The sequence below is a fragment of the Artemia sp. Qi Xiang Cuo genome, chromosome 7 (assembly GCF_049724085.1).
Source record: "Artemia sp. Qi Xiang Cuo chromosome 7, ASM4972408v1, whole genome shotgun sequence".
NCBI lineage: Eukaryota > Metazoa > Arthropoda > Branchiopoda > Anostraca > Artemiidae > Artemia > Artemia sp. Qi Xiang Cuo.
The window spans coordinates 36,410,738-36,432,201 of record NC_142800.1 but is presented as its reverse complement, the minus strand read 5'-3'; the positions used below and the strand labels follow the sequence as shown (position 1 = coordinate 36,432,201).

Here is a 21,464-nt window from a genome sequence, read left to right as displayed (position 1 = left end):
GGCATTGGCGCTTTACTGAAAACTATATGCGTCTTGAACAGTCTTGGAAAGTATAAACAACATCAAATTGAATATTTGATCTTTAATGATATTTTAAAAATTAAAACTCGTTTTTTCTTGCTTAATTTTTAGGTGATTTTTGTTCATTTCAAGCTTGATTTGCATATTCAATTTAAGTTTCCCTCGTTTTAAGATTTATTGATTAATTTAAATTAATATCAATTGTATGTTTGTTTGCATTGATTGTTTATTTAACTTCTGTTCGTTTTAAGTTTCATTTATACTTCAATAGGAAAATATATTTTTAGTTTTAAGCTTGATATTCATATTCAATCTAAGCATTACTTTCTTTAAGATCTATTTATTCATTTATATTATTACTTGTTGTACGTTTTTGCTATGGTTGTTTATTTAATTTCTGTTCGTTTTGGGTTTCATTTATTCTTTAATAGTAATTTCTGGTCATTTTGAGTTTTAATTTTAAAAGGTATGTCTATCTGGTGAGCTTAAGTTTAAAATGGCCTTTACTTTTATTTGAAAAACTTATTTTTTGGAAAGTTTTTTTTAATTAATAACGAAAACAACGAAGATACCGCTTAAACTCCGCTCTTATCTTACTTTTTATATAAAACAATTGACCTCGTAAGGGCGCCCTCGCGCAATCCAGATGCAAACGCAGAGTTTAGCACGATTCTTGACAGCTTTAAGACCGGGGTCTTCTTTCCAAACCGAGCTTCGAGTTTAACCTGGACGGGAGAGACAGCCACATTCTCAGGCACTCGACTAAGCAAAGGTAATAAACATTCAGTAGCACTCTGGCTTGTGATAAAAAAAAAACTCGTGCACAATAGATTGAAAGGGATCTTGACGCAAGACAACAGAGTAGTTAGGGTAGCTTTAATTAGATGCTTAGAGAAATCTGGGGGAAAACAAGGGAAGCGTCGGATGATTTGCACCCAACCACGCATTGCACTCCTGGCCAATGTCATCGAATCAGGATATCGGCACCTGCGCAACGCAGACCATGGTCACCATGCGAAAAAGTTTAGTTAGGAAAAGTTAAACACAAGGATAATTCGATGGATCAGAGGTTAATGTCACAGTAAGAGAGAGGGGAAGATGATCAAGATCACATACGTCTTCGTCAACATGAACGACTGCACAGGGAACATCGGTGGACCAAATACAATAACTATACAACATTAAATCTTTTGCAAAGTAAACAACTAGATCAATACAATCACTCCTGGCAAAACAAAATAAAAAAAATAAAAATTACAACACAAAAAACACCTATCCGTTCTGGGGGAAAAATGCAAAATTAAACATTCCTGATTATAGTGGTTTCAGAAATCGGCTCATGGACACTTCTGCATACTAAATTTGACGGCGTCTTTTTATCGCGAGTACCCTATTTTTTAGTTGTTTTCCTTCTTCTTCTATTACTATGCGAACTTTCTTATGTACTAATAACTTTGGATGTTTAACTTCAAGATCAAAACACATACATATTTGGAATTACTCTAAAATACTGATTCTTGGAATTAATGTTATCAATAGTTCAGCTCTTATTCTTTCGCTATTGATAAAGATCGGTATTTACTTACCATTCACTACTATGAAGAAGAATCTTATCTTATTTTACACCATCTAAATCAGATAGAAAAAAAGTTTGTGCAAAACTGGAAAGGGGTCATTCAGTCACAAATTAGAACTCATATTGCCCTTATTAAGATTCAAAACCTAATGGCGAGCAAGCCAACCAAGGATTAACGCACAATTTCTCCATGGTATTTCCCTACTCTGCTCTCTTTCCATTGGTTTGCTCATAGTCACTTTATAGACCCCTCACCCCCCCCCCTTTTTTGGGCGCCCATGTGTTGCATTGACTTTTATTTTTGTTTTCGTCTCAAGATATTCTTCCACCAAATTTTACAATATTTGTAAATCCTCTGCTGATTTTGCGGCCAGTATAATATCATCAACGAAAAATAAAAGTGAAACTGACATTGATCCCAGTTTCACTAATGGGGTCCACTTCCATAAATTATACTAGATCATTTACGAAATGTGAGAAAATTTAGGGGATAGAGTGCTTCCCTGTTTCAAGCCGATCAGATTCTCAAACATCCTTGACAACCCCTTTCCTACTACCATAACAATGTTCATTGTCCCTGGGTACATTCCTATTATTAATCTTACCAACGGGTCAGGCAGACCTACCCATAAAAGGCTTTCAATCATAAGCAATCTATCTCCTAGCCTTACATCTAGTAGGCCTTCTAAGAATTCAGACCCGCTTCAGTAAGTAGATTCGTCAGTAGAGCTGTCTTGCTTTCTTCGCTCACAAAGTGATTCGGCCTTGACGCCAGATCTGGAATTAGGTTAGGGCTATTCTCCACCGCTTGCAGATTCTCTGCATTCCTCACTTTCTTCCAAATTTCTCACTTACTGTACTCCTGGAAAGCCTTTATAGTAGCATTTTGTTCTCTCCAAGTGAATATTTGCTTCTTTTTGCAACTAAACTTTTGTGTGTTTTCCTCTCAGTCCTGTATTGCTGCAATTTTTTTCTTGCGTGTCTGCATATTTTATCTTTTGAAAAAGGCTTCTTAAGTCTCGTGTTTCATTTCTTTTATCATCGGGTCTAGTTCATTGTGTAATAACTGTATCACAACCTGGAATAGAGTGTTTGCGTGACCATCTTCTGTATTAATTTGTTCAATTTTTCGCACCACCACTCCTGATGTAAAATATTCACTGACGTGCTGCCATTCTTCTTCCGTTCATTCTCTTTTCTACCTGCCTAGACTAATTCGTGTCTGATTATTTATCGTTCTGTCATAACTCTCCTTTCCCTAAGCTTTTTAAGAGCTCCCGACCGGAAAATGATCCGAACCTAGCTTATGCATAACTCGAGCATCTAGGGATCCAATCATCCAAGTGACAGCCTAATGTCCACTAGTATATCCATTACACTAAAATTGAACCAGAAGAACAATTAAACTCAGCCCTCTGCTTATCATGATCAGACCTTCCGTTTTCAATAGCCAGACCATATTCACCACAAAGTGACAATAGCTTTCTCCCCCAATAGTTAAATTTTCTCTTCTCATCTTGGCTGCTTCTTGACATCTTATATGCTTCTGGTATCACTTACGTAAGATCTACCAATTCCAAAGATAAATGAATAACCAGCTCGGGCAGAACTGATATATAAGCATTAAAATCGCCCATAACTACCAAACAATCACGATGCTATTTATTATTACATTTTATATCTGTACACTAGAATACTCCACGAATCTTTAGTATTTTTTTTTTTGGGGGGGGGGGGATATAAGCACAGCATATAATTATGCCCGCACTATCACGACAAGTTACTCTAGCCCACATTACATTTTCCAAATTGGTTTTTAAGCTGACTACTCTAACGAACGATTTTTATTTTATGCACATTGGCACACCTAAGCAGAATCGTTTATTCTTCGAAATTTGTCTCGATACCTTAAAAACTTTAATACCCGGCACATGGATATCATCATGTTCCAAAAATCATGCGCTCGTTAATCCTATTACATCCCACTTCCTAAAGTTTACTTCTACCCCTTCTTTTATTTATTCGTTGGCCTTGTACATTCCATGTTATTATCAACACCTTCTCCTATTTCTTGTAAGACCCTCTTAAGCTATTGCCTATGCTTGAGTAATCTATTTGGTAATAGCCTATTCTAGAATGATAAGGTGGGTTCGACCTGTTGAAATAGAGATAAGATTCAGTAGAGGAATCTGTGAACAAGCCCCGTCCTCTAGCTGCACAATGTTGTGCTGCGGGACAATCCTCGCGGCAAAATGTTGCGCTATTTTTCCAAACTTTTCCCCTTTTCTGGCTACGTTCATGTTGTCAAAATATGTGTATGCATTATTACAAAAAAAAAATATAAATAAAAGTTCAAATAGAGACAAAATCCTTTTAATAGACTGATAAATTTCACAAAATACCCGATATTTCGGTCGCATATGCAGTGACCGTCATCAGTAATAAAACTTTTATTTATCGCAATGGAAAGGCAGAGTGGTGTTCGAAATTATCTACAAAAAAAACTTCTTAAATAAGATGGAAAAGATTTCTAATAAATACTAAATTTTCTGAATTTATGCTTGGCTATACTGAAAAAAAAGCGATCAAAAGAAAAATGCTTAATTTTCTGTACGAGTAAAATTAAAAGACGAAAAGCAAATCAAAAATCTGAAAGCACAAGCCAAGACTAAATAAGAGAACCATGTTTTCTACCTGTTCACCAGTTCTAGTTTTTAAGTCTAAAGCAATAATCCCTCCTATTATAGAATATCAGCCAAAATATCAAGATCCCAAAAAAGAGGTACCAATGCGAAAAAGGGCATAATATTTCTTAAAATTCCAATTTGACAAAAAATTAAATTCTAAAGGGTAAAATAGCTTCAATATTAGTTTCAGTTTTTCTTCTTCACTCGTCTGGTGTCAGTTTCTTCTTCGTCACTGTAAAAAAGAAAAGTTATGAAAAACATTCAACTAAAACACAAAAATTAAAAAATAATTCATAGCACCATCAGCCTTTCGAAACCTGTTTTCAACTCAGCTAACACTTCCCTAGGATTATAATACATATGATACATACATTATAAAAGCTTATATATGGCTCATGTATTAGAACGCTGTAATTTTCATATTCCTACAGTGTTCACCAAAAAACTAGTCGGCGACGAGAGGATATGCTGTTTAAAGTAACACAAAAGTTTGATAGGATAAACAACGCTTATTTAAGTGTTATAAAAGCATCGAGAGTCAGACGACCTACAAGAGGACCATCAATGTGTTTCTGATTAACGTTCAAGAATTGGTATGGTAGACGACCTTGAAAACCCTGTGAATCACTTTACCGACAAAACCATGACCAACTCAGCCGTCTAATAATAAACTCAAGCCTCCATATCCCTAAAGATTAGTCCTTGGAAAGCAGAAAACACCTCTGACTTCAGGGACGGTAAATTTCAATAGATTATGATCAAAGCAGCTGTGGATCTCCTTATTGAATTTGAAGAGGACAAACCTCGACTTATTACTCCATATATTTGTTTTTTAACAATTGAGCATTAAAGAAGATTGGCAAGCTTTGTCTCTTGAGAATATATATCTGCACGGACCTCTTTTGGATCACCCACCTCGATCTGGTGAATCGTGGGAAAGGGAAAAAACATTATTTGTTGAAACGTTTAGTGACAAGGGGAACGAAACATCTTTGGGATCAATAAGGGTACAGACAGGCGATAAAATCTGGACTTTTGAGGAGACCGAGCATGGTAGGGGAAGTTTAACAGGATTGTGTAGGTTCAAAAAACGGACTCAGTGTGGATAATAATCAAAGAAAAGTTGGCAGAGCTTAGGCAAATCTTTTTCCTTCTATCTTTCAGGGTATAAGGCCAATTTTTAGGAGGAATAAAAGTTTTCCTCTATGCATGTCATCTAGAAAAAGCACTTTTCGATAAATACAATTGTATCGCAAAGTTCTTTCAAAAGCAGGGGATGCCAAACTTGGGAAGTGTATTGCAATAGCAGCCTATTGAAGTACAAGTACAAGCGGAAAGAATATGTCCAAGGGCACTTGAATTTATTCGGAAGTTTGACCAAAGAGAGCAATGTATTCGATTATTTAAATAAGTTTAAAGCATGCATGTACTGCTTGACATCGTTAGTAATCGTAACACTTAGAAGATTAATGTGGTTCAATATATACGAAAATCGTAACACTTTACGAAAAATGTGGTTCAATACCGCTCTCTAGGGCTATAATGAAAGAAAGGTTGAGATGGCTAGGGCACGTTGTGCGGATGAAGGATGACAGATTGCCGAAGATCGTTCTTTTTGGCCAACCGTCTAGGGCTAAACGGACAGCAGGTCGTCCCCGTCTGGGGTGGGAGGACGTCATAAAGAAATATTTGAAGGAAATGGGAACTTCGTGGGAGGGTGTAAAAAGGGAAGCTTTGAATAGATTTGGATGGAGGAGGAGCGTGCGTAGCTGTGTTGGCCTCAGACGGCTTGGTGCTGCGGTAAGTTGTTAGTAGTAGTAGTAGTAGAAGATTAACGCAAACCATAGTTATTTCGAGCGTGGGGGTAGAGAGAAAAGAGAGGACTGCATTTTAGGAAGTCGATCGTAAACATGGTAACTAACCATAAGCGATATCATTGAAAAAACAGTAAAATAAAATACAAGTGGTCATCAAAAGGTCCTCCTGGGAATCCAAAAAGAAATAGAAAGGGTATCAGAATATAGGTTATGATATTTTACACATCTTGATCTATTAAAAGAACGGTAATGCTCAACAGCATTCAGTATCATATGACTGACCATTATGCAATCAAATAATTAAAACTTTTTTAGAGGTTAAGCTTAACCAAACATTTAAGTTCTCAATTGTGCTTAATATACTATGTATCAAGTGGAAAGATAATGGGTGTTGCAAATATGGCTCAAGATACTAAATTGTCTGGTGTCAAAACTGGGGATAATTTAAACTTTTTGCGAGCCTCAGACAAAGCATTCGTTAATTTTCAAAAAAGAAAATAAATTGAAACTGAAATTATTTGACGAAACTATTAACTGAAATTGAGCTTTACTGAAATTATTAGGTTTTCTTTAGGACGAGTTTGACAAAACTAGATTTCCGACAAATGGAGAATTTATCAATCCTTATAAATTAATTTGAAAAATTTGCTAAAGAACTGACAATTTTATTTGAAAAGGATTGTAAATGTTGGAATACCGGGCAAAGTTGTCAAAGATTGAGCTTCAAAACTTTTTTTTTACAATACTGGATGGAGAAACTGTGAAAAAAAGTATTGGGATTGTGTTTGGTGTTCATCAAGTGGAGAAAGAGGAGGTTTTAAACTATTGAGGCTTTTGTCTAAATCATAAGCAATCTTAAACAGCGGGGGGGGGGGGGGTCTACGGAGACAAAAATCAGTTCCAGTAGGATCTTTACCACAGACCTGCTTAATTTTTTTTTTGCTTATTAGAGGTCTTTGACTTGTAATAAAGAGAAGCACAAATTGAATTATTTTTGGTAAAGTACTTTCTTAGACTGCTGACTTCCACAATAAGACCTTGCTTTTAAAGATTTATTCTCTTTATTATTTTCTTATGCAAGGTTTATTGGTAATATTTTGTTGTGCCTTTTTCTTTTCCAAAAAGTAATTTTTGAGATTCTTCCTAAATTAATTTTGGGAAGATGAAGCTTTTTCATCAATATGATTTGTACTGAGGAGTTGATCAATTTCCACTCGATATAATCAAAGAGCTGCGTAGTCATTTTACATAATAAACATTTTACTCGTTTTTTACTGATAATAAGTGGGAGTTCAGACATCCTACCATCATCAATTGGTTGAGCGATAACTAATATCGTATTTTATACGTTTTACTTACTATCCAATTTGCACTTATTGGCGCAAGCTATTATGAAACACAGTTTCTACCACGAAACTACCCTATTAAACTCCGAAATTTGTAATGCTCTATGAATCTATCAACGCTTGAGAGTCATTCTTACTCAAATAATTTCTTTGACAACACTACTTTTCTATTTACAAAATTTAAGAGAGAAAAAACAATTTAATTTAAATAAAGTAGCGGAACAAAAACACAAAAAAAAAACAACAACAACAAAACTATAGATAATAAAAAAATTGAAAGGTCCAGGAGCCTTTTTAGACGAAAAAAGTCTTTAAGGAAAAAACACGATTTTTTTTTTTAAAATTAAAAATGTCAAAAAAAAAAAAAATTAAAGAACTAACACACAAGAGAAAAAAAAGAAAAGACAACCACAAAATAAACAGTGAGTTATATTGATTTGTTTATTTTCTGGTTGTTTGTTCTTTTTTTCTCTTATGTGTTATTTGTCGCTTTTTTATTTATTTTTAGACGGTTTTATTTCTTTTTAATCGTTTCTTTTCCCTTGAAGGTTTTTTTCCGTTGAAAAAGGCTCCCGGACGTGGTACCGAAATATTCGATTTTTTTATTATTTGAAGTTTTGTTGTTGTTGTTTTTGTTCCACTGCTTTTTTAAAAATTAAACCCGTATTTTGTCTCTTAAATTTTATGTCATTCTTACCCACTTTAAAACGGTTATTTTGCCCCCCTCTCCAATTATTTTATTTTCTGTGTAAATTATGGCACAAAATACCTCTTTTTTCCACCAATAAGTCTTCAAACTCGCATTTTATAGAAATCATAAATAATAACCACAGAATCGGAGTCCTTTGGAAGCAAGTCTCACAATGAGTAGAATTGAATCCCATCTTTTACGTAAAGGTTTAAGTGGGGTATTACTAAAATCAACTGTCAGTGACGAAAAACAAACAGATCTGCCATCACTTGGCTGCCCAAAATTAAAATACATTTGAGGAATTCTCAAGGTCTTCATGAGCATAAACTGTTAATAAGTTGAAATCCCTACATACTTTTTGGCAAACATAACAATACTATTTATGAAATGCATGATTCGAAATAACTAAATATAGGAAATTTTGAGATACTATTACTAATTTAAAAACGAGTCTAGGAAATGTTACTAAATACCATAGTAAATAAAAATCCGAAGTTAAGTAAAAGGAAGTAATAAAATAAAACCTGCTATAATCTGTAGAAGCTTCGTATTCACTATCGTCATCACTTGCCTCAATGTCCTCCTTTTCATCAAACGAATTGGAAATTTTATATGGTTGCTTCCCCTGTGTAGCCGGAAATTTTTGTTTGGCATTTTCATCAGTGTCGTCTACAATAAAACAAAATCAAGTTTAGGAGCAAAGAAAAAAGAAAAAAAGAGAAACAGATTAACATGTGTGTTCTTCATGTAGAGCAACAAGTTACCCAATAATACAATTAATACCAAATTATATTAGGGGCGGGATCTTTTCGATCAATCTTAGGAAAGGAATTATGTCTTTTTTTTACAATTGATAGGATCAAACAAAATTTGGAAAGCTGAAGGGCATCAGGGGTGGCCACCAAGGGTTGCTCCAATACATCATGCTACCGATGCTATGTTTTTTTATTTTAAAAAGTTAGTTTGTAGATAACATAATACTTATCTAAGTTCATTCTATTTTGATAAACAATGATAAAAAAGAATATTTTCAAACGTTTTCCAGAAAATCTTTCCCCAACTTTCCCAAAATTCAAAATATTTCTTCAAAGCTAGGCCAGAAAATATCCCCCGCAATAACTATAGAGAATGGAGGAACGCATGAATGATGTATATTCTAACTTTGATCGCAAAATGCATGGCATTTGCAAATATTACAGTTTAGGCTTGAACAAAGGTATTCACAGAAAAGTGTATTCCTTTAGAACCGAAATAGCCAATTGGAGGGTACTTGGACTTACAATCTCATGACTTTCAGGAAGAGGATTCGATTCCTGGTGTCACGAATCCTTTGGCTTGGTGCAAGCTCAGCCACCGTGAGTCTGGGAGCTTACGGCGAAACAAGTTCCACGTAACATATGAATTTCAGATGAAAGGTAAGGCGGAAAAATGCCTGGTCCTGCTGCAAGTACAAGCATAGAATAGAAATATGATATTTCCAGTGATGCAAAATATAGTCTTATTTAGAGGCTTCCTGGCTTCCTCTGTATGTGACAACCTCAAGCATCTAAATCCACATCTGCATAGATATGGCTGAAGGATTTCTGAAACATCGAGAATATGTGTATATTGATGGTACTATACTGGAAGACTACACCTTACAAATTAATATATATATATATATATATATATATATATATATATATATATATATATATATATATATATATATATATATATATATATATATATATATATATATATATATATATTTATAAATACGCCATGAAGAAAATCTCAGGAGAATGTTCAGTTAAACGTGTTTTTGGAAGTGTATAGTTTATATTTTGGAGAATTATTTATGTGTAACTTCAAAATTTAAGATATGGCCCGTTGTATATAAATTAAAAACATTTTTTTATCAAAAGAAAAAAAAATATCAACCGAATATGCGTATGAAAATTGTTTCCGAGAACGTAATCTTTTTTTTACGAAGAGAGTAGCAACATATTGTAAACTCAAAACTGTACCAAAGACAACCTAACTTGTCATTCTGCTGTGCGTATTCGTGCTATTTGCATGGTGATATTGGAAGTTATTAAGATATTTCATTACCAAACTCAAACTGCACCAGAGACAACCTAACTTGTTAATCTGCTGTGCGTATTCGTGCAATTTGCATGGTAATATTGGCAGCTATTAAGATATTTCAAACTCCAATCGCACCAGGGACAACCTAATTTATCATTCTGTTGTGCATATTTGTGTTATTTGTATGGTGATATTGAAAGTCGTTAAGATGTGAGTTTTGTTCATTGTTTTCCTTTCTTTATACAGTTTGTTTAGTTTAGCTTAATTCACTTATTTTATTCATTTTTTTTCGCTTATAAAGGCTTCCGGACGTGAAGTGGAAATATTCGGATTTCTCTATTACTTATAATTTGTTGCTTTTTTTGTCCACTACTTTGTTTTTAAATATTACCCGTTTTCTCTATATTTTCATTTACAAGATTATGCTCCTTCTATTACTGCTACTTCAGCTACTTATAACTGCAGCTTTGATTATTTACGACTGCGAATTTTTCCAACCGCAACTACTTATTACTGCTCCTGGCTGCAAAAATGACTACTTACGACTGCGACTAATTACAACTCTGACTACTTGCGATAGCCAGTCCAACTATCTCTGGCTGCAACGATGAATTGGAACTGAGATTATATGCAACAGCGACTGTAACAATTACTTGCGTCTGCGGTTACTTACGACTGCAACTGAAACTACTTACGACTGTAACTACGACTACTTGGAACTGCGACAACTTCCGACTTCTAGAACTACTACTGCTACCACTATTGAAGTAATTCAAAATAGTATAAGTGCATCCAGGTTGTCAAAATGGTACAGATGCAATATCTCAGGAATGGAATAGGGTATTGAGTTGGAACTTTCACGGAAAGTTGAGGGGGATACAAATCTAATCAAAGGACACTATATGCATTCAGATTGCCAGAAACACGTCTGTACAATATCCCATGAACCACTAAGAGCATTACTTTGGAATATTCAAGGCATGTTGTTGGGAATGTTCATCTAAAACAAAGACACTATGTGGATCCGATTTTATCAAGAGGGCGGGCCTGCGACAACTCAAAAACGGCTAAGGATATTGAGTAAAAAATGTCAGGGGATATTGAGCGGGGAGTTGAACTGTATCAAAAGACACTATGCGCATCCGAGGTTGTCAAAAGAGTCTGCGGTATCTCAGGAAAGGGCAAGAACTTTCGTTGCATGTTGAGGGTATGGTTGATGAATGTTTGTCTATACTCAAGATTATAACAGGATGGGGGTCAAAATTCCTTCAGCCATGTAGAATCTCAAAGACTAAGCAGGTTTTTCGACCACGTATTTGAACATGATTCCCCGATCTATCCAAAGCAGTATAGAACATATTGTTAAAATCTGTTGCAAAATTTTGTCAAACATATAAATAGCAAGCCAAAATCTTGATTCTTATGGAGAAAAACTGAAGAGATTTAAAAAGATTCGCTTCTATTGATCAATGAAAAAGACTATGTCGATAAAAAACAAACGGAAATTAATTTAAAAAAAGCATTATCCACAAAAAAAAAGTTTTTTCAAAAAAGTAAAGAGCTACAAAGACGAGCAGAAACGAAGTCAAGTAATATTTCCAGCGTAAGACGACCATAAATCACTATTAATAAATAAGTGAAACCAAAACGTGAAGACAATAAATAACCAAGTCATAATAAAAACAAGCAGAGAGTGCCACAAAGAGGAGTAGTAATACCCCCTGTGCCTTCTAAACAGCAGAAAGCAATTAACATTTTTGTTAGAAAAAAATAGTTCTGAAACGTTTTCTCTTTTATAACGTCAATAAACCTGAAATTTTTGGGACTTTCAGGAATGATTATCAGTGTACATTAAACTGTCAATCAACATTTTTTTCAGTAATCTTGTTTATTACTGTGATTTCTTCTCTTTTTTTATGTTATGAAAAATAAAACACAACTCGAAAAAAGAATTGTTTTCAGTTGAAATAGAAATTACCATAAAAGTTAAGAAAGAGAGGATAAGATATCAGAGAGGCTTTTAAAATTTGATATTTAGCTTTAGCAGTAAGTTCGTTGTACATAAAGGCAGCAAGCACTCTCTGAAATATTCAGAGGATCTCACATTAAAATTAGAATAACATTTTTAAACTGATAAAATATGCAACTTTAGTCCTGTTGCCACCCAAAAGAACTTTACGCTATATAATAAAAAAGAAAAGTATTTAAAATTCAAAGATTGGTCTAAATTATATTGGTGCCATAAAATTTTCTAAAGCAAAATCACTGTAAAAATCACAAAATGAAAGCTCGCAGAATAATGTCGTTTAATATGATCAAAACAGAACCAAAAGTTAAATTGGCTTCATTTCACAAAAAATTCCCAGTTAGCCTAATGCTTTTTCTTTTCATTTATAAGGTGAACCCCCTATTTTGTAGGAATTTCAACTTATTAATCTGCTCTATTGAAGTTATTCCCAGTAATCCACAAGCAAGAATAAAATGTAATTTTTTTCGCGGGGGGGGGGGGGGAGGTGGATTCTAGACTTAACCTTGAAAAATACTCAATTGTATAACCAAACAATCTCTATTGTGGGTAAACTCCTTTAACATTTTAGGTTTCTATTGCACAGTACAAAGAAAAGTACTATGTTCTTGAGTTTTGCTTAGAATCCCCACGTTCTAATCCACTTTGAAAAAGCCTACCTTTTTCTTTTACACAATCACTCCAAATTTCATCTTCACTCTCAGGACCTCTATCTTTCTTGTCCAAGCAATGTCTCCTCCACGGTAGTCTCTTCTTTTGTCTATAAGACTCAGTGATCCAGGATTCTTTCACAATTTTCCCTTTCCCCGAAACTTCTTGAAATTTTGGAGTATTTGCAAAGGCACAAATAAGATGAGTACAGGTATTGTCCCAATCAGGCTTATATTTTGCCCCCATTTCTAATGCCATATCACGAAGTTGACTCCTTTTAGGGTTAACATATCCACTCATAACAAAAACAACATCTTTCAGAAGTTTACTAAATGGTCTTCTTATGATTGGCTTTTTATTTTTTTCCTGATAAGTACAACTTTGTTGACCTCGTCCATTGACAGTAACTGAATTAGGTACACTCTTGCTGACCGACTCTGCAGCAGAAGTTGTGGAGGATGCTCCAGACGAAGAATTCATGGCTTGTACTGCTTTCAAGCTTCGATCATGCCATTTGTCATTATTTTTTGTCTTTAGATCACTTGACTTAATTTCAGAGTCTGCATCCCAAACCATTTTATTTCTGACTGGCAAATCAAACTGACTGTCTAATTTTCTTTTTTCTCCCTTTTTCTCAATAAGAGAAATCTGATTAGTTTTTCTTTCCTTGGCAATCTTCACTTTAGATGGACTAAGGTCAGGGGCTTTCTTTATATTTTCTATGAACTTGTGTGACTCTTTCAACGCTGAATCAGCCAGAGAAACTTTCTCTATTACTGGTTTAACTGACTCATTTGAACTTCTAAACTTTTGAAAGATATTTCCAACATTTAATTCAGACGATTCTTCAGCTTTCAATTTAAATAAACTGCCAAAAGATGGCTTCTCATTTAATATGGTTGAAGAGTCAGTGATTTTATCTTTGACAGAAATCTCCTTTTCTTGCTCATGTATTGCAATAAAAGTCAGTCCATACTTCAAGTGGCTATTGAATGGCTGAGAACATACAAACTTAATAACGTCCCATTTTTCCTTCCTAGCCTCCAATGACAGTTTATCAGGTCCGAACATCCTTACACGATTGCCATTCATACTATTTCTTGAGTCAATAGGAGTCATCAACGAGGAACTTGGTAAGAGAAGTTTATAATCAGTCTCATTTATTCCAGATCTCCCAACTAGAACTTCTACAAAACCTGCATTATTATTTGCAATATCTAAAGATCGAATTACTGTTGGCTGCTCCAATTGAAAGGTGACAAAGGCTGTATTCTCTCCCGGATTTTGGCATTGCCATTTTGATTTCGCGTTGATATTCAACAAATTCTCAGCCGGATGGTTGTGATCTTCTGAAGAAAACGAGAGTACTTTTGCAAGTTTTACTCTTCCCATTTAACCTGAAAAGATTGAACGATAAAAGAAAATCGTAAGATTTGAAAACACAAACAAATTTGAAGGAGCAAAACATTAATAAATTGTTATCAATCAATTGATACCAAATATATCAAAATAAAAATTATTTGTCATATAAATAGATTATCAATCCCTTCCTCAAGATCCTCACCACCCAATGGTTAGATATGTGTGCAACTATGATTTATAATTGATACCAGGCCAAAAGCAGATAAATTATAGCAAGAAGTATTAAACAATTTCTCTTAATCATCACCCATTTAGCAATACGAGATCAAGTCAAATCCCTAACTTAAATAATGACTGACCTTGGCAATGTCCTACCGCTATGTTACAATCTTAATAAAATCTAAGGGTGCATTGCGTGGACGTAGAGGAAAGCAAAATAAACACTTCAACATCGGAGTCTGTCTCGCAGAGGACAGGCAAACATGAGCATAGGCGCATCTGTAGACCAAGGACTATGATCATAATTAACTTTAAACCTACGTATCGAGTTCTAGTTCTACAGTCGTGATATAGTGACCTGGTGGTTCCTCAATTCATGCAAACCCACCGAGACTTAGGCAGAATGGTTTTCAGGGAAGACAACATTACCGAGTTTTTTTTACTCTGCAATTCCTGTTCACTGAACAACAGAATGGAACAGCTAGAGGTCCCGACAAAACAAGCTTAGTGTCCCATAGCAGCAGTGAGTGAATGTGCTACAGAAGAGACTATTATACGAGCTTCTTCAATACAAAACAAGATCGTGATCATGAGCACCGTCAAGTTGTCAGTTTATGTTGATCTCTCCAAGTTATTAAGTGAGCCTACTGATTCCTGTCAAGAAGTGATTTGGGCTGAGTGCAAACCACAATTCTTGTGAAGAAAGTTCTCATGTCTGATCGTTGGGGTAGTGTCCTGTCCCGAGAGCTCAAATAACGGGTAAGATTTGATTTAAAATCTACAAACATACCTGGACAACATCCGTCAACATCATACAGCTCTGCTTTTATTATTGCTCGAGGCTTTAAACAAATAAGCAGTGGATGGAAAGTATAGTCAGCCTAAAACAAGTGGTGGCAATTCGGATCTACCAAAGTCAGAGCATAGTCGACCTAATTTTCATGGACCTTTCCAAGAATTACCCACTACCATGTTCAGTGGGCCCATTACAAAACTCTGGCCACTTTGATATTCTCTGGGAAACCAAAGCTAATTTCCCAAAAGGAAAGAAAACTGAAGGAACAACCCGGATTTTGACTAAGGAAAGTATCTGCTCCTTTGGACCCTGGAAAGGAAATTTTCGACTTCAATGATATCTCCTTAATACCAGTCACTAGCTTCAAAATTAAGGCCCTTGACTCTTTTCTTCTAAAGAAATATCAAGAACACTTCCCAACCAAAACATCAATAGTGAGTAACAGCGATGAACCCTGGTTCAGGCAAGAAGTCAAAACACTAATCATGGCCAGAGGCCAACTCCACTTGAACAGTGAAGTTATATCAGCAAAATGATAGCACAATCGCATTGTAAAATTAAATGGAACCGTTCAGAAAGCATATGTTGATAATAAAGCAACCTCACTACTGACTACTAGCCCCTCTAAGTGGTAAACCGAGTTCAAATATTCGTCTGGAAAACTAATTAGTAGTGACTTGAACATATGGTACAAAAGGACGAGGAGTCTTAGTGTCATCAATTGAAGAAAATTCATTTTTGCGCTACATGTTTATATATATATATATATATATATATATATATATATATATATATATATATATATATATATATATATATATATATATATATATATATATATATATATATATATATATATATATATATATATGTATATATATATATATATATATATATATGTTTATATATATATACATATATATATATATTTCAATGAAAAAGATCTTGAAAACTCACCTGACATCTTATTGGAAAAATATTGAAAAGTTCCCTCAAGCCTGGAAGAAATCTTACAAACACATTATCCCTTAGGTCAAATACCCCAAATCCTGTGATGAGTTCCAACCCATATCAATAACCCTTAATCTAGCTAAAGCAACTGAGTTATCTATATACTGTGAACTTTTATTACAAATAAGTTCCTCTCATGAGCCTTACACGTGAATGTGACTTAAAGATAGTAGTATGACTCACTACTTAGTGCATCTTTTCCACCAAATCACACAGCAGCTAGACAAAGGGAATACCACACTTGATCTGCTTTTGGCCAATTATTTCAAGGCTTTTTTATCTAATCTGCCGTATCACAACTATGCAGAAAATGGAAAGGATCGATGCTAGATGACATTCTGCCATTGATAGTGTACTTACCGAGACCCCGATATCAGTGCGTTGATGCATATTCTGAGTAGGCAGAGATAACACGTGGTGCTCTGCAAGGCATTAAGATTGCTGCCCACTTATTTTTACCTGTAATTAACTACGTTTTATTTTCTAACACTAATGAATGATCCAAATATGTGGAGCATTTGTCTGCCCAACTAAAAAACCTCATCAAGAGGTCTCCAGGAATCCCTCAGTTTAATAGTGACCTAAAAGATCAATTCTGAGAACAGTGAAGTTCAAATTGATTCCAGATTAAGACCAAAGTGATACACTTCAATCCTCTGAAAAGAGAAGTTGCTTGCCCAGACCCCGGGTATACTATCATTTTGAATGCAGTTAGCCTTGCTGTGACATTCAGTAACAACTGTTCTTTTAGCTCGCACGTCATGAGCCTCGTAAGAAACGGAAACTACGTGCTACGATGCCTAACCACATCGCTTAGACTCGGGTTTTCTACAAAGTAATTGCTGCTCATGTCCCCGTGCTATGAATGATTTCTGCTTGAATACCCAAGCCCAGTTTAGGAACCACAAGTGCACAACATCGATTACTTTAACAACGAACTAAAAACAGTAGAAAAACGAGCCTTAAAATTATCCTAGGAGCCAAGTATGTCACTTACATATTTGCCCTCACAGCTCACCAAATCCCAACTTTAAAAGATTGCAGGTACCAGCTCATGGGCAAGTTTCGGCACTCTGTTCTTTTGACTGCTAAGCATTATTCTCCCCCCACCCCGCCGCTGTAGTAAACATGGACACACACCCCACAAAAAACCCTGAATCAGTGCACTGTAGGACAAGTCATTTTAGTGATTCATTCATTCCTGTTTTTACTGGTGTGACTAACCATGTTTAGTGTTTAATATGTTAAAAAAGTGGCATAATTAGTTGCGGCGTTAGCTGTATCTAAACGAATCTTGAACATATCATACAAAAAAAAAGTCAAGATTCTACTTTATTAAACTGTCAAAAAAATAAAAAATCTCTAAAGCTCCCTCGCCTCCTCTAAAAAACAAATCCTGCATCCGCACCATACTTGACTGCACCCTGTCTTTAATCTCCTTTTAATAGGTACGGGCAGAATTGTATAGGAATACACTGACTAGGTTTTTAAAAGACAGGTGGGGGCAGGAGGGAAGGGAATCAGAAGAGAACTAAACCACATATGTTTAGCTGGCTATAAAGGAAAAGACTATGATTTATAGTAATATGCATTTTTACTGAAACTTCTCTCCCTAACTCCTCAATTCCTTTCTTTTGTCCACTGGTAAATAGATTTTGTAACAGCTTGACTGTTTACTAGGCTATATCATGAATCACTTACAATCTTTCTCATTTCATTTAGTTTTATGTTAAATTTTTTACCTTAAGTTACACACTCCTACAAATATTTAACATTTTGACAAGATTTCAGAATATGATTGTGACGTGTAAAAAAAAGTGTAGACACCCAGAAAAATGTTTGCATCGGTGAGTTTCCTTGTCACCATTAACTCACAGAGTTCTTCGCTTTTATTGTGTGTCTTTTCCGGTTTTTTTTTTCATTCTCTTCCTAACTTGCATTAATATTTTATTCTACTTTTTGCATTGAGGACCACTGAGTAAAGGTCTTAGTCAAAATTTTTTGCATTTCTCTTCTTTTTCATGTGAGTGGTGTGCCAACTAAGATCTTATTTTTGGCATTTTCTGTTTGTTTCAAGTCTGGCTTTATTAGTACTTGAACTTCACTTCATTTTAACTGTAAAATATTATACAACTATTTGTGCGTATTTCACATTTAACATGTAACAACACTCTACTTTTTTTTTGAACGTCCTATTTTTAATTTAATCTTCCAAAAAGAAAGTTTATATGAACACACAAACAAGATGAAAACAGTCAGCTAGAACTTCATCTTACTTGAAAAAATAATAAACCAAGACCGTATCCATCTTACCGGGTGTGAACCCCCGCCCCCGAAATTTTTCACTAACTTGTAAAAACCTAAAAAAAATGAAATGTAAAAAAATTTAATTCACGTTTCAAAGTTTTTTTTTGTAATCCCCCCTGAAAAATCCCCCCCCCCCACTCTGAAAGAAATCCCTGATACGCCCTTGGAATCAACAGTAAGGTTTTAACAGGCAAAGCAACTATTTATAAAGACTGGAAGGTCATTTTTCTGGTGCGTCTGAACTTAACCATGGAAATCAATTGTAACTTCAGATATTTTTAGCTTGTCCTTTGTGATCAACACCAGCACCAGTAGGGGCTGTGAATAGAGATCTAGCTTGTATAGCCTAAAAATATTGGGTTGGTCTAAGCCGATATTTTCATCCTTACAAATTAAAGTACTTGATTTGTCTTTTTTATTTAATCTGTAGAGCTTTTTCCGCCTCAGTGGACGTGGAAGGCCACTGATCTTAGCTCCAATTTGGAGAGAGGCACTTACAAATAGACTGATAATCATAGACACCTTTCTCTCTTGTTTCCTTGTTCATATGCTACCAGTATCCATTCTAGATGGGATTAACTAAATCTAGAGGGATTTTTCTGGTAGTAGGGGGGTGGGTGGGTCGGGGGTTATGTGGGAGGATCTTTCCATGAAGGAAGTTTTCACTTAAAAAAAGATGAGAAATCAAACAGTTCGTGGTAACGAACTGTAAGTAAGGAGCGACCCGGCTCAATGGTAACCGAAACTCTAAAAAACGGAAATTTGGTACCAATATATACGATAGAAGACTAAAAATGAAAGTTCAATTTCAAATATATGAGTGTCATTAAACTTAACCTTACTCATAAACGGTAAAGCACCTGAGAAAATTTTGGCTGATTTTCTAAAAAAGAAGGAAAGACCCCCTAGCAATCCTAGACTATAATTTAAATTCACACATGCATATGCAACTTATCATAAAACCCTACTGTATAGGTTTCAAGCTCCTAACTACAAAAATGTGGAATTTTACATTTTTTGCCAGAAGAAATATCACGGGTGCGTGTTTATTTGTTTTTTGTTTTTTTTTTTTCCCCAGGGGTAATCGTATTGACCCAGTGGTCGTAAAATATCGTAGGAGGGCTCATTGGAACGGAAATTAATAGTTCTAGTGCCCTTTTTAAGTGACCAAAAAAAATGGAGGGCAACTAGGCCCCCTCCCACGCTCATTTCTTTCTCAAAGTCACCCAATTAAAATTTTGAAACAGTTATTTTGTTCAGCATAGATGAAAATACAATAAATGTCTTGTACAATGACGTGATTCCTCAAAGTACCCAATGTACGGGCTGAAATTTATGACCTTTAACCATTGCTTACATCTTTTAGTGTCGATTGGAACGTCTCCCGACATTTTCAGGACGAATTTTTTTTCCGGTGGGGGGGCTGGAGGAGGGGGTTACTTGGGAGAATCTTTCCGTGGAGCGTGTTTCTTTGGGGTAAGGGACATTTCTATGAAGGGGGCGCCATATTTCCAAGCATTATTTAAAAAACGATCAGAAATTAAATTAAAAAAAACCAGTTTTTTCAACTGAAAGTAAAAAGCAACATTAGAACTTAAAATGAACATAAATTATTACGTACATGAGGGGGTTCTCCCCCAAGTCAATACCTCGCTCTTTACGAAACAGTGTTTTTTAGTGCTTTCAAAAGAGCTATCTATTCTAATTAAACGGCCTTTGTGATTCAGGGGTTTGTGAATTAAAATTTTTTTTAACTTTTAACGTAAAGAGCGTGGTATTGACTAAGGGGAGAACCCCATCATATACGTAATAACATATACGTAATAAAAAAAATCAATAAAAAAAACAAGCGATACGGGTCAATAGTAATCGAAACTTTTAAAAACGGAAAATCTGCAACTGTGTATTTTTTGCCAGAAGAAAAATATACGAATATAGAAGTTCGTTACGTAAGTTAATTTCTAAATTACGTCAGAACCAAATTTAGAGACAGCCATTTAGCAAAAGAAAAGTAAATTTTTATGCAAATTTTGCTTACTTATTCAATGCCGGTGAGCCAAAATAAAAGCTGCATTGTCTAAAAAACGATCAGAAATTAAATAAAAAAAACAAGTTTTTTAAACTGAAAGTAAGGAGCGACATTAAAACTTAAAACGAACAGAAATTATTCCGTATATGAAAGGGGTTGTGCCCTCCTCAACGCCTCGCTCTTTACGCTAAAGTTTTTATTGTTTAAAAAAAGAGTTGTGAGAAAGTCAAACTTTAGCGTGAAGAGCGAGGCGTTGAGGAGGGCACAGCCCCTTTCATATACGGAATAATTTCTGTTCGTTTTAAGTTTTAATGTCGCTCCTTACTTTCAGCTTAAAAAACTTGTTTTTTTTATTTAATTAAATATAAAAAAACAAGGTTTCCAACTGAAAATAAGGAGTATCATCAAAACTTAAAACGAACAGAAAATATTACGTCTATGATGGGGTTCACCCCTAGTCAACACCTCGCTCTTTAAGATAAAGATTTTTTAGTACTTTCATAAGAGCTATTTATTCTAAATAACGGCTTTGTGATTAAGGGGTCATTTTTAAGTAATTGTAACAAATTTTGAACTTTAGCTTAAAGAGTGAGGTATTGACTAGGGGGCGAGCCCCCTAAAATACGTATTAAAAATATATGAATATAGAAGTTCGTTAAATAAGTTAATTCGTAAGTTACATATATTTATTACTAATAAAAACGTTCGTAAATAAAATTAAACAAGTTTCGAGAAAGCCATTTAACCAAATAAAAGTAAAATTAATATTCAAATTTGTATTAATTATTCATGTACAGTGAACCAAAATCAAAACCTACATTAATTCAAAAACGTTCAAAAATTTAATATAAGAAA

The 21,464-nt window shown here is 34.7% G+C and overlaps 1 protein-coding gene across 4 annotated transcripts in view; it reads right to left on the bottom strand.

Moving 5' to 3' along the window:
- Positions 1 to 4,383: 4,383 nt before the first annotated feature.
- The window catches only part of XRCC1 (DNA repair protein XRCC1), a 35,007-nt gene continuing 17,926 nt past the window's right edge, over positions 4,384 to 21,464 (bottom strand). For 3 of the 4 annotated variants that reach the window (XM_089091513.1, XM_089091511.1, XM_089091512.1), the window contains exons 2-4: positions 12,894 to 14,282; positions 8,663 to 8,807; positions 4,384 to 4,516 (exon numbers count right to left, since the gene is read on the bottom strand). In XM_089091513.1, coding sequence (XP_088947639.1) covers positions 4,471 to 4,516; positions 8,663 to 8,807; positions 12,894 to 14,277 — 1,575 coding nt within the window. In that variant the 5' untranslated portion in view covers positions 14,278 to 14,282 and the 3' untranslated portion in view covers positions 4,384 to 4,470. Of the gene's footprint in view, positions 4,517 to 8,662; positions 8,808 to 12,893; positions 14,283 to 17,270; positions 17,293 to 21,464 lie in introns of those variants that run through there. The other variant, XM_089091514.1, reaches the window with a different exon arrangement.